General features: G+C 46.3%; 1 protein-coding gene across 1 annotated transcript in view; it reads right to left on the reverse strand.

The window, feature by feature from the left end:
- Window positions 1–9,268: 9,268 nt before the first annotated feature.
- Window positions 9,269–13,754, reverse strand: part of LOC140724386 (zinc-binding protein A33-like) — a 51,399-nt gene continuing 46,913 nt past the window's right edge. The window contains exon 6 of the mRNA XM_073038833.1: window positions 9,269–10,796. Within this exon, the coding sequence (XP_072894934.1) occupies window positions 10,243–10,796 (554 nt within the window). The 3' untranslated portion in view covers window positions 9,269–10,242. The remainder of the gene's footprint in view (window positions 10,797–13,754) is intronic.

Below are 13,754 nucleotides of genomic sequence, written 5' to 3' on the forward strand. Positions count from 1 at the left end.
CCCCACTGAGTCTGTTGACGGGACATTAACCGTCTGGACTTCAACAGTCCTCTCTCCAATTCCAGCCTCAATCTTTCTGAACGTCGAGCTTTCCACTCCCACCTCACTAATCCTAACCTCTCCATCAAACCCGCAGATAGCGGAGGTGCTGTAGTAGTCTGTCGGACTGACCCCTACCTTGCTGAGGCCTATCGTCAACTCTCAGACACCTCCTCTTACTGACCCCTCGAACAGGACCCCAGTAAGGAACACCAGGACATTGTCTCCCACACCATCACCAATCTTTTTGACTCTGGGGATCTCCCAACACCACCACCAACCTCATACTTCCCAGACACCCCAGCTCCTCTTTCTACCTCCTCCGCTAAATCTTGTCCAGGTAGACCCATTGTTTCACCTTGTTCCTCCCCAATGAACATGTAGAATATCTCGACTCTGCTTAGCTCCCCATGGTTCAGTCCCTTCCTACCTACATCCGTGACAAGTCACCCGCTGTTAATCTGTTCAAGGACTTCAGGTTCCCTGCCCCATCACCTTATTAGTACTATGGATGTCCAGTCCATACACATCTTCACCCCACCCCCACCAGGAAGGCCTCAAAGCTCTCCGTTTATTTCTGGACACAGACCCAACCATTTCCCTTCCACTCTCCTCCGCCTAGCGTAACTTGTCCTCACTCACAATAATTTCTCCTTTGGCTCCTCCCGCTTCCTTCAAACAGGAAGGTAGCCACGGGCACTCGCATGGGTCCCAGCTGTGCCTGCCTGTTTGTCGGCTACGTGGAACAGTCTGTGTTCTAAGCCCACACTGGTGAGCGTCCCGCACTTTTCTTACACTACATCGATGACCGAATTGGTGCTGCTTCCTGAAACTCGTCAACTTCATCTACTTCGCCTCAAACTTCCACCCGCCCTCAAATTCACCTGGTCCATTTCTGACACCTCCCTTCCCTTTCTCCATCTCAATGACCCTATCACCAGAGACAGCTTATCCACCTGTGTCCATTGCAAATCCACGGACTCTCGTATCTCTCTGGACGAGATCTCGTCTCACCGCGCTGCTTGTAAAAGCGCCACCCCACTTCTCAATTCCCCCGTCTCCGCCGCATCTGCTCTCAAGATGAGGCTTTCCTTTCTAGAACGAAGGAGATGTCCTCCTTTTTCAAAGAAAGGGACTTTCCTCCCCCCACCATCAACGTTGCCCTCAACCGCATCTCTACCACTTCACGCACATCTGCTCCTACCCCATATTCCCGCAACCCTACCTGGGATAGGATTCTTTTTGTCCTCACCTACCACCCCAGATAAATCTCCGACACTTCTGGCACCTCCAACGGTTTCCCACCTCCAAGCACATCATTCCCTCCCCCGCACAATTCCCCACTCCCAAGTTTGTGCTTTCTGCAGGGATCCTTACGCAACCCCCTTGTCCATTCATCCCTCCCCACTGATATCCCTCCTGGCAATTATCCTGGCAAGCGGAACAAATTAAAATGGGTGGCTGCCCATACACCTCCTCCCTCACTACCATTCAGGACTCTAAACAATCCTTTCAGATGAGGCGGCACCTGTGAGTCTGTGTCCAGTGTTCCCGCTGTGGCCTCCTGTATACCGGTGAGATCCGAGTTAGATTGGGACACCACTTCGACAAGCATCTAAGCTCCTTCCGCCAGAAAACGTGGGATCTCCCCGGAGACACCCATTTTAATTTCACTTCCCATTCCCATTCTGATGTGTCCCATCCATGGTCTCCTCCACTGTCATAATCACGCCACACTTACACTGGAGAACCAACGCCTTATATTCCGTTTGGACAGACTGCAACCTGGTGGCATGAACAACGATTTCTCAAAGTTCCGGTGATGTCCCTCATTCACCATTTCCCATTCCCTTTTTCCTCTCTCATGTTACCTCCTTGCCTCCCTCTGGTGCTCCACTCCCGATTTTTTTTTCTACCATCGTCTTCACCAATCAACTTCTCAGCGTATTCCTTCATCCCCCCTCCCGATTTCACCGATCAGTTGTTACGATCTTAACAAAATACCAGCAACTGCGGATCACAACCGGAGGCAGGTTTTATTCTAAATCCACTGTTTTTATTAGTGACTACTTATAATGTAAGACATTAGTCAAAGTAAACAGAAGTGTGTGTGTGTGTGTGTGTGTGTGTGTGTGTGTGTGTGTGTGTGTGTGTCTGTGAGTGTGTGTGTGTGTGTGTGTGTGTGTGTGTGTGTGTGTGTGTGTGTGTGTGTGTGTGTGTGTGTCCCAAACAATTAAGCTTAGGAACTGGTCTGAAAAGCCTTTTCCCCAAATCAATCTCTGGAATCCAGTGTCGAAACGTACAACTGGTAAGACAACGCGGAGAAGTATTTACGAGAGGATTGTAAGACTGGGTAACCGAGTGACAGGCACCGCCGTTTGAAGTCGTCGAAATCTCACGAATCCACGCAGAAGAGTATCCAGAGAAGTATCCTTTGACACAACACCCCTCGACTCCTTGTACAAGGGAAACGAAAATGCGATCGCCACCAATACTTCAGAGACCCACACATGGATCAATCAACGTGACAGTTACTTTAGCCACAGGCACTGCGTCGATGTTTCAGTAATTCTCCGGGCAGGGAGAATTATCAAAGTTGTCCGTATTTTGAAACGAGCCGTGCCAGCTCGTGGTGCGATGCTTTTTAAGATGGTAAGTCTTCAGGGGAGTCTTCAGCCAGTCTTCATGTCTGGCTTCCTCCAGTTACCCCGCCCCCCACAAGTCACACTGTCTTTTCGAGCACAAACTGTTCATATATCCTCTCTCTCTCTTCCTGGCTGTCACTCAGAACCCAGCTCCGCCTTTTTTGACGTCACTCAGTCCAATGTCTTAAAGGGACACTCACAGTTAATGAAACGGGAGCTCGTGATACACGCCGGTTCGCTCTAAACTCCTTCAGTCTATTCTGAGATTTTTTTTAAATCTCCAGTCCTGCCGAAGGGTTTCGACCCTAAAGGTCGACAGTTCTTTTTCTCCATAGATGCTGCCTGGCCTGCTGAGTTCCTCCGGCATTTTGTGTGGTTTCTCACAAAAATGATTCCGGGAATGAAAGTCTTGTCATATGAGGAGATTCGATGACTCTGGGCCTCTGTCACTGGAATTCAGAAGAATGAGGCGGACTTCATTGAAAACCTATCAGGTGTTGAAATGTCTCGATGGAATCGATGTGGAGAGGATGTTTCCTGTGGGGACCCAGAGGACAGAGGCTCAGAATAGAGCGACGTCGTTTTAGAGAGGAGATGAGGAAGAATTTCGTTACCAAAAGAGTCGCGAATCTGTAGGATTTGTGGCCTCTGGACTGACCATAAACGTCAGGCTGTGACGTAGCACAATTTCATTCTCTCATTGGTGTTACTCCCTGTTGTCGCTGTGCTGCGCGTGTGCGCGGTTGCACAGTATCTGAAACACTCCCACGCAGATCGCAGTCGGTGCGGCGCTGATGGAATTTCCTTTCATTGGAAGTTCCGTGCAGTGTTCAGGCCATGCAGAAAGATTCCTGCCCAGATCAGTGGCCATGTTCCACAGCGCCACAAAGAGCCCGTGATATTACATGGCTAATCCCGGAGACTTTCCACCCACCCACTCTGACCCACCCACTCCAGCTGACTGACGGTGGTGAACCCATCGATGTCCAAGCTCTTGTCTCTCTGCTGCCATCACATGGACGGTACAAGAACCTCAGGACTCGCATCACCAGGTTCAGGGACAGCGGCTGCCTTCCCCTGGGACAGATCCCTTCCCCAGTGATCAGGATCGTGAACAACAGAGGATAATTACACTGCCTTGTCCATCCATTGAGATGCTCCCACAACCAATGATCGCACTTTAGCGAATTTATATCTTGTTATTTCATCTCCCGTTATTTATTGCTATTTATTTATAATCGCGTCTGCACAGTTTGTTGTCTTCTGGTTGATATTTCACTGATACTGTTATAGTCACCATTCTATGGATTTTCTGAGTATTCCGCAGGTAAATGAATCTCGGGGTTGTAGGATGTGCTCTGATAATAACATTTACTTTGCACTTTGAGTTTCAGGGAACCTCCCCTGATTCTGGAAACAAATGGAGACTGACATCTCCGGCTCCCGACAGCGTCATCAGACACACTCAACCAATCAGTGAACAGCGCTGGGAGACACAAGTTCTCATTGGCGGAGGAGTGTAGGTGGGCGGGGCGCTGGAAGACGCGTGTTCTCATTGGCGGGGGAGTGTAGGTAGGCGGGACGCTGAGCTCTCGGATCGGGCCGAACCTGGAACCGGGAGCGAGTGGATCCGGGGAGAGGCGGCAGATCGCGAGTTGCATCTCAAGCTGCAACACCGGCCGGGGGTTTGAATCCTTCCGATAGCAGAGGTGAAGAGAGTATGAGATGTTTCAGCTACACGGAGGGCACACACCCTTTCCCCGCCGTGGATCGGGGCCTACTGTCTGGAGTTGTCTCGCAGACACGTCCCTTGCTGCTGGGAGACGGGAGCAATCCCCTGTGCAATCCGAACGGCTGAAGGACAAAGAAGAACAAAGCGCAAAGGTAAACCCGTGCTTTAGAAGATAAGAAACAGGAGTAGGCATGGCCATTCGGCCCTTTACGCTTGTTCTGTCCTTTCCTGCGATTACGCCCGATCTTTGAGCTCAGCTCCACTTTCCTGCAACGTTCCCATAATCGCTGGGCCCCTAAATTTTTCTTTAAATTCGTAAACCTAGTGGAGAAAATTCCAAAGATTCACCACACTCTGGGTGAGAAAAATTCCCCTCATCCTGATGAGCCGGCCTCGGATTTTGAGTCTGTGACCCCTGGTTCCACACCCCAGCCAGGGGAAACATCATTCCTGCCCCGACCCTGTCAGTACCCTGTGAGACTGTGTCTGTCTCAGTCTGACCACCTCTTATTTCTCTCATTTTGAGACAGGCCCAGTCAGTGTAATCTCTCTGAGGACACCAGCACAACCCCAGAATCAATCTGGGAAACCTCTTCGTTCCTTTTATCCCACAGACTGACTCTGAGAGGTGAGCAGACCTGCGTACTCTCTCACCAGGACCCCGGATAACTTCAGAGGAGTTCGTCATTCTTGTATTAGACACCATAGGACCATTTTGCCGATCACGTCTGCTCCGTCATTTCATCATGGCTGATCCATTTTACCTCTCTTTCGAGTCTCCTGCCTCACCCCCTCCACACCGCCCCGTATCCCTTCATGCCCTGACCGATCTAGAGTCTTATCCACCTCTGTCTTAAATATACATAATGACTTGGCCTCCGTAGCTGCCTGGGGCAACAATTTCCACAGATTCAGTCCTCTCTGCACAGAAATTCCTCCTCATTTCGGTTCCAAAAGGAGAACCCTCTATTCTGAGGCTACGTTCTCTGGTCTTAGAGCCACCCACCAGAGAAAACATCCTCTCCACATCCACTCTGTCAGGGTCTTTCAACATTCAATTAGGTTACCCGTCAGTCTTCTGAATTCCAGTGAAAACTGGCCCAGAGCCATCAGACGCTCTTCACATTACAAGCCGTTTAATCCTGGAATCATTTTCATGAGCCATTGAACCCTTTCCAGTTTCAGCACATCTTTCCAGGATAAGGGCCCAACACTGCTTCAGTATTCCAGGTGAGGCCTCACCAATGCTTTATAAAGACTCAGCATTACATCTGTGTCTTTATATTCTCATCCTCTTCTAATGAATAGTGAGATCACATTTGCTTTCCCCACCAGAGACTCCTGCAAATTCACCCTGCACACGGACTCCCACTTCCCTTTGCATCTCAGTTTCTGCATTTTTCTCCATTTAGAAAATAACCAACCCTTTTATTTCTGAGACCAAAGAGCATGAGCGTACATTTCCCGACAGTGTGTTCCATCTGCCACTTCATTGCTCAGTCTCCGAAGCTGTCTCCTTCTGTAGTCTCTCAAACCCCGAGTCCAATCCTCTGTATATGAAATAATGTTTGATGAGTAAATCTGACTTGCTGTGAGAATTACCTCTTTTAAGACTTTTGAAAACCGAAGGGAATCTGAACAAATGACAACTTTACATGGACAGATTCCCTGCACCCACTGTAAGCACGAAATGATGGCGACCAGTTCCTGATAAATGGATGGTAGGTCGTTTCTTTATCATTACCTATCATTCACGCATAACACAGCAACACCAACATTCCCAGTTCAATTATATTTTCATCCTTCTGTAAAAATGGTTAAGCTAGGTCAACAACTTCCTTAATATATAGCGAACCAACACATATTCCCAGTGTGATAAAAACCCAGGCACCCAAAACTAAAAACACTCTTCTTGTGAAGTTCCCAAAAGTCCTCCAACACACCTTGAACAGATTAATCATTTATTTCCCCTTATATTAAACCAGTATGTTAACATTAAATTGAAACTCCACAATTTCAACCAGTAAAGCCGAAACAGGGGACGAACTGACTGCACCACAACACAATCTCAAAGCCTGTGCTTGTATCACACCCAAACATAATAAAGTTGAAGATGAAGCTGATCGATAAACCACAACCATAATCAAGAACAATGAAATTGATTAACAAATATTTTCATGTAACACCCCAGAATACTCACAGGGATAACTGAGAATATTTAATGTTTCTTGATATTCATCAACTATTTTCTGCTAATCTAAATGGAAAGAACCTACTCGCATTTACTGTCTATATCCCCCATAATTTTGTAAACCTCTATCAAATCCCCCCTCATTCTTCTACGCTTCAAAGAATAAAGTCCTAACCTGTTCAATCTTTCCCTGTAACTCAACTCCTGAAGACCTGGCAACATCCTAGTAAATCTCTGCACTCTTCAAACTCTCCAACCTCTCCATGGATACCTCATGTCTGAACTTTCTGAACTAACCTCCCATGTGGGACCTTGTCAAAGACCTTACTAACGTTCATGTAGACAACATCCAGAGCCTTTCCTTCATCTACTTTCTTGGTCACCTCCTCGAAAAACTCTACAACATTCATTAAACACGATCTACCATGCACAAAGTCATACTGACTATCCTTAATCAGCCCTTGGCTGTCCAAATACTTGTAAATCCGATCTCTCAGAACATCTTACAATAATTTACATACTACTGATGTCAGGCTCACTGACCTGTAATTACCTGGTTTACTATTGGAGCCTTTTTTAAACAATGGAATAACAAGAGCTACCCTCCAATCCTCCGGCACTGCACCCGTGGCTGAGGACATTTTAAATATTTCTGTCAGGACCCCTGCAATTTCTACTCTAGTCTCTCTCAGGGTCCGAGGAAATATCAAGTCAGGCCCGGGGGATTTATCTACCTTTATTCGCTGTAAGGCAGCAAGCACCTCCTCCTCTTTAATCTACAAATGTTCCATGACACTACTGCTTGTTTCCCTTCCTTCCATATACACTATGCCAGTTTCCTGAGTAAATACTGATGCAAAAAAACTGTTCTAAGATCTCCGCCATCTCATAAGGCTCCACACATAGACGACCACTCTGATCTTCTAGGGGACCAATTTTGTCCCTTACTATCCTTTTACTCTTAATATACTTGTAGAAACACTTCAGGTTTTCCTTCACATTATCTGCCAAAGCCACCTCATGTCTTTTTTTTTCATTCCTGATTTCCTTCTTTAGTATTTTCTTACGTTTTCTATACTCTTTAAGTAACTCATTTGCTCTTTGTTGCCTCTACCTGCTGTACACTTCTCTCTTTTTCTTAACCAGATCGCCAATATCCGTTGAAAACCAAGGTTCCCTATGCCTGTTAACTTTGCCTTTAATCCTGGCAGGAACATGCAAACTCTGCACCCTCAAAATTTCACATTTGGAGGCCTTCCACTTACTGAACACATCCTTGTCAGGAAAAAAAAACTTATCCCAATCCACTCTTCCTAGATCTTTTTTCATTTCCACAAAATTAGCCCTTCTGCTTTAGAACCTCAACTCGAGGACCAGACCTATCCTTATCCATAATTAACTTGAAACTGATGACATTATGGTCACTTGATCCAAAATGTACACCTACACATACTTCTGTCACCTGACCTGTCTGGTTTCCTAATAGGAGATCAAGTATTGCATCCTCTCTCGTAGGTACCTCTATATATTGATTTAGAAAACTTTCCTGAAAACATTTCACAAACTCCAAGCCATCTAGCCCTATTACAGTTTGGGAGTCCCAGTCAATATGTGGAAAGTTAAAATCTCCTACTATTACAACTTTCTGTTTCTTACAGCGGTCTACTATCTTTATACAGATTTGCTCCTCCAATTCTCTCTGACTATTGGGCGGTCTATAATACACCCCTATTAGTGTGGTCACACCTTTCCTGTTCCTCAGCTCCACCCATATGGCCTCTGTAGACAAGCCCTCCGTTCTGTCCTGTCTACGCACAGCTGTGATATTTTCCCTGACTAGTAATGCCACTCCTCCCCCTTTCATCCCTCCTCCTCTATCACGTCTGAAACAACGAATATTTCTATCATGTATAAACCTTAGGTGGGAGGTTATCTTTTTGTATTAATGTATTAAAAATAAATTATAAATTCTACCAATGGAACCTCTTACTAAAGGATTCATATTCAAAATAGTATCCAACAAATCAGATTCTTGCATATATGGGAACTTAGATAATTATTTTTGTAAAAAATGTCTAACCTGAAGATATTGCAGAAAGTGTGTATGAGAGAATATTTACTAATTAACTCTTCAAAAATCATCAATCGACCATCACAAAATAAATGAGAATAAATGAATCTGCAAAAAAATATATCTTCTTTGATATGTGCCAATCACTGTTTAATTCAGTTAAAAATTGCTCACTGTTACTATTTAACAAAGGAGAGACTATTCAAAATATTTCCTAACATAGATAATTATTACGATAGGTGTAAAACTGAAGTAGCCACTTTTTCACATATGTTCTGGTCATGTTCATTATTTTCTTTTGGAAATCTTTGTTTTCTCCAATTTTTAAAGTTCTGAAAATTAATTTACAACCTAATGTATAAACCTTTGATTTCTGTCTATACATGCAGTCCTCGCATGACCTTTATCCTCCTCCACCTCACTATCTGCTCTAACATTCTGGTTACCCTCCCTCTACAGATCTAGATTAAATCCCCCGGAGCAGCACTGGCAAATCTACCCGCAAGAATGTTGGTCCCACTCCAGTTCAGGGGCAAACCGTCCTGTCAGAACAGGTCCCACCTTCCCGGGAACAAAGCCCAATTGTCCAGAAACATGAAGCCCTCCCTCCTGCACCATCTCCTTAGCCACGTATTTAGCTGCTCTCTCCGCACATTTATATTTACAGGGTGTTACGTATTCAGGCAACAATAAATATATGTGAGTTAGGCAAAGGTTTTTATAACAAATAACACGTTTATTAAACACTGAAAACAAACCCCCCAAAAGTAAACAAACACTAACGTAACCGGAAAACAGCTGCTGTGCGGCAGCTTCACAGTTCTTAAAGCGATGCAGCAAAGACAGTTCTTAAAGCGATGTTGAAAAAAACAGTTCTTTAAAGCGGTATGCCGAAAGTTCAAAATCCTCACAGTCCATTTAAAAGGAGAGACTTTTTAAGGCGATTTAAAATTCTGTTCCACGTCGTTGGCCTTCGATCCCCGGCGTCGAACTCTTCCCACGTAGAATTTTATGAAACGTAACTGTTTAAAAGCACTGACCTCCTCTTCCACACTCTGTCCTCAATCTCCTGCTATCCCAGCAGAGATTAACACGAGAACAGTCAATGAAATCCTTCCGAATGAGGATCACACAAGGTCGAAACCAATCCACCGTCGAAAATCGATTCTCCTCGATCTTTAACTTCCGAACTTTCATCTTCACTCTCCACAGTAAAGAAACTGCTGGCTATGACATTTTAAACTTCAGGCAATAGATAAAACTTCATTTTTCAACTAAACTGCGTCATCACATTAAATCACGCAGTGGCATGAAGTCAACTTGGCAAATCCAGCCACGAACTGGATGGGTGACAGGGTGGGTCTTCCTTTTATAACCTGTAAAAAAAACCTGTCACATGACCTCTACTCGCGGGAAAATGACGTCACTCCACCATCACAAGACCATTACCTCAAGTCCAGTATAACTTCAACCCCAGTCACGTGACAAGGGTACCACTATCACGTGTCACGGGTACGTAACAAGGGACTTTACTCCTGACACCGGTCCCCGGGACCCGACCCGTTTACAGACCCGGAGCGGAACCGGAGCAGATTCTCAGCCACTGGTTTACATCCCAGGTCGCGAAGAAAGGATAAAGTTTCCCCGTGAATTTATTCCCAGTGAAGGTGTGGAGATGGATCTTTGTCTCCGCGTTGTAAAATGAAACTGTCCCGGACTCGTAACTGAGATAAACTCCCACCCTCCCGGGGATGGGACCGGCAGCGAGACGGGCCCCGGGGGAGGGGAGATCACCGAAAACGTCATAATCCCTATGTAACACGTCATCAACCCGCCTGATGATCCAGAATCCGGTCTCCGGACTCAGACCGACCGGTCCCTTCCTCTCCACAGACTCTGCGGCGACTCCCAGACACCAGCCCCGTTTCCCCGTCACCTCCACCTCCCAGTAATGTCTCCCCGAAGTGAATCCCTCCGATCCCAGCACACATTCCCAGTCTGTGAATCTCTTCCCGCTGTCAGGGAGATTCCTCCCGGTCCGGGTCCGTCTCACACTCTTCCGATCCTCAGACACCTCGAGCTCCGGATGCGCCGTTTCCACATCCAGGGTGACAGAGACTGCGGGAAGAAGCAGAGAATTAGAGAGTCCCCGGGGATCGGGGGGAGACTCGGGCAGCGCAGCCCCGGAGATCGGGGGGAGACTCGGTCAGCGGGGCTCCGGGGATCGGGGTGTGGGGGGGGGGGGTCTCAGGCAGCGCGGTCCCGGGGATCGGGGGAAGACTCGGACAGCGCGGCCCCGGGGATTGGGGAGAGACTCGGGCAGCGGGGCCCCAGGGATCGGGGGGGGGGGGGGACTCGGGAACAGAGAACATAGAGCAGCACAATACAGGAACAGGCCCGTCATACAATGTTCACATTCATTTGTGAGTGTGAAGTGGGGCAGTGTGATGGTTTGAGACAGTAAAGGAGGTGATAATGGGAACCAGTAGGGGACAGATGAATGACAGATTAAACCAGGTGGGGGAGGGGTGGAAACCCTGTGGGTGAACTGTGTGTGTAGACGTAATGAGAAGCTAGAGGGAGCAAAGATGGCAGATGAGGATGACTTTGTCCCCTTTCCCACAACCCCATCCCCCGCAGCCCTTCATTAGGACAGGGGATGAATTTGCAGTAACCCTTAAGCAACACAGGTCCTGATGAAGTGTTTCAGTTTGAACAGTCGACTGTTTACTCTTTTCCATAGAAACTTCCCGGCCTGCTGTTCCCCCAACAATCTGTGTGTGTTACTCTGCTTTAAATATACTCAATTATTTGGCATCCACAGCTGCCTGTGGCAGATTCACTATCCTGTGGATAAAGGAATTCCTCCTCATGTCTGTCCTAAATGGACATCCCTATAGTCGGAGGCTGTGCTTACCGTTCTCGACCCACCCACATCCTCCCAACATCAACTCTCTCCAGACAGGTGTCAGAGAGATCTGGCGAGACCCTTCATCAGGACCTGTGTAGCTTGGATTACCAGCATCTGCAGATTTTCTCCTGTTTGATTTTTAAAGCAGAAGTTAATAAGTAAACTTCTTGATTAGTCAGAGTCTCAAAAGTTATGGGGAGGAGGCGGGAGAATAGGGTTCAGGGGGATAATAAATCAGCCATTCTTCTAAACTCCAGTGAGTACAGGACTCCTCATATGTTAACTCCAACAAACACTCCTCATATGTTAACTCTTTCATTCCCAGAATTATTCTTGTGAATCTTCTGGACCCCCTCCAATGCCAGCACATGTTTTCCGATAGAAGATATCCAAAACTGCTCACAATACTCCAAGTGTGGTCTGACCAATGCCTTATAAAACCTCAGCACTACATCCTTGCTCTTGTATTCTAATCCTCTCGAAATGAAAGCAAACATTGAGTTTGCCAATCCTACCACTGACACAAACTGCAAGTTAACCTTCAGGGAATCCTGCACAAGGACACCCATGTCCCTTTGGACCTCTGGTTTTTGAATTTCGCCCTGTTTACAGAATTATCAATATGTTTAATTCCTTCGACCAAAATCGTACCTGCCTAAGTTTGTACCTGCCAAACTCTACCTGTGCTACAAGATCCTTATTACGTATACTGGTGCATTCAAATAAGACCATAAGACAAAGCAGCAGAAGCTGGCCATTCGGCCCTTCGAATCTGCTCCGCCATTTAATCATGAGCTGATCCATTCTCCCATTTATTCCCACTCCCCAACCTTCTCACCATGACCTTTGATGCCCTGGCTACTCAGATACCTATCAATCTCTGTCTTAAATACACCCAATGACTTGGCTTCCACTGCCGCAAGAAATTCACAAATTCACCACCCTCTGGCTAAAAAAATTTCTTTGCATCTCCGTTCTGAATGGGCGCCCTTCAATCCTTAAGTCATGCTCTCTCGTACTAGACTCCACCATCATGGGAAACAACTTTGCCACATCCACTCTGTCCATGCCTTTTAACATTCAAAATGTTTCTCTGAGGTCCCCCCTCATTCTTCTAAACTCCAAGGAGTACAATCCAAGAGCGGTCAAATGTTCCTCATATGTTAACCCTCTCATTCCCGGAATCATTCTAGTGAATTTGCTCTGAACCATCTCCAATGTCAGAACATCCTTTCTTAAATAAGGAGCCCAAAACTGCACACAGTATTCCAAGTCATGTCTTACCATTGCCTTATAGAGCCTCAACGTCACATCCCTGCTCCTATACTCTATTCCTCTAGAAATGAATGCCAACATTGCATTCGCCTTCTTCACCACCGACTCAACCTGGTGATTAACCTTAAGGGTATCCTGCACGAGAACTCCCAAGTCCCATTGCATCTCAGAACTTTGAATTCTCTCTCCATTTAATAATAGTCTGCCCGTTTATTTCTTCTACCAACGTGCATGACCGTACACTTTTCAACATTGTATTTCATCTGCCACTTCTTTGACCATTCTCCTAATCTATCCAAGTCTCTCTGCAAACTCTCTGTTTCCTCAGCACTACCGTCCCCTCCACTTATCTTTGTATCATCAGCAAACTTAGCCACAAAGCCATCTATTACATAATCCAAATCGTTGATATACAACGTAAAAAGAAGCGGCCCCAACACGGACCCCTGTGGAACACCACTGGTAACCGGCAGCCAACCAGAATAGGATCCTTTATTCCCACTCTCTGTTTCCTGCCAATCAGCCAACCCTCTATCCACATATGTAACTTTCCCGTAATTCCATGGGCTCTTATCTTGTTTAGCAGCCTCATGTGCGGCACCTTGTCAAAGGCCTTCTGAAAATCCAAATACACAACATCCACTGCATCACCCTTGTCTAGCCTACTTGTAATTACCTCAAAAACTTTCAATGGGTTTGTCAGGCAGGATTTTCCTTTAAGGAAACCATGCTGAGTTTGGCCTATCGTCATATGGCTCCAGGTACTCCATAACCTCATCCTTGACAATTGACTCCAACAACTTCCCAACCACCGATGTCAAGCTAACAGGTCTATAATTTACTTTTTGCTTCCTTGCCCCTTTCTTAAATACCAGAGTGGCATTTACAAT

Source organism: Hemitrygon akajei, unplaced genomic scaffold, assembly GCF_048418815.1.
Source record: "Hemitrygon akajei unplaced genomic scaffold, sHemAka1.3 Scf000201, whole genome shotgun sequence".
NCBI lineage: Eukaryota > Metazoa > Chordata > Chondrichthyes > Myliobatiformes > Dasyatidae > Hemitrygon > Hemitrygon akajei.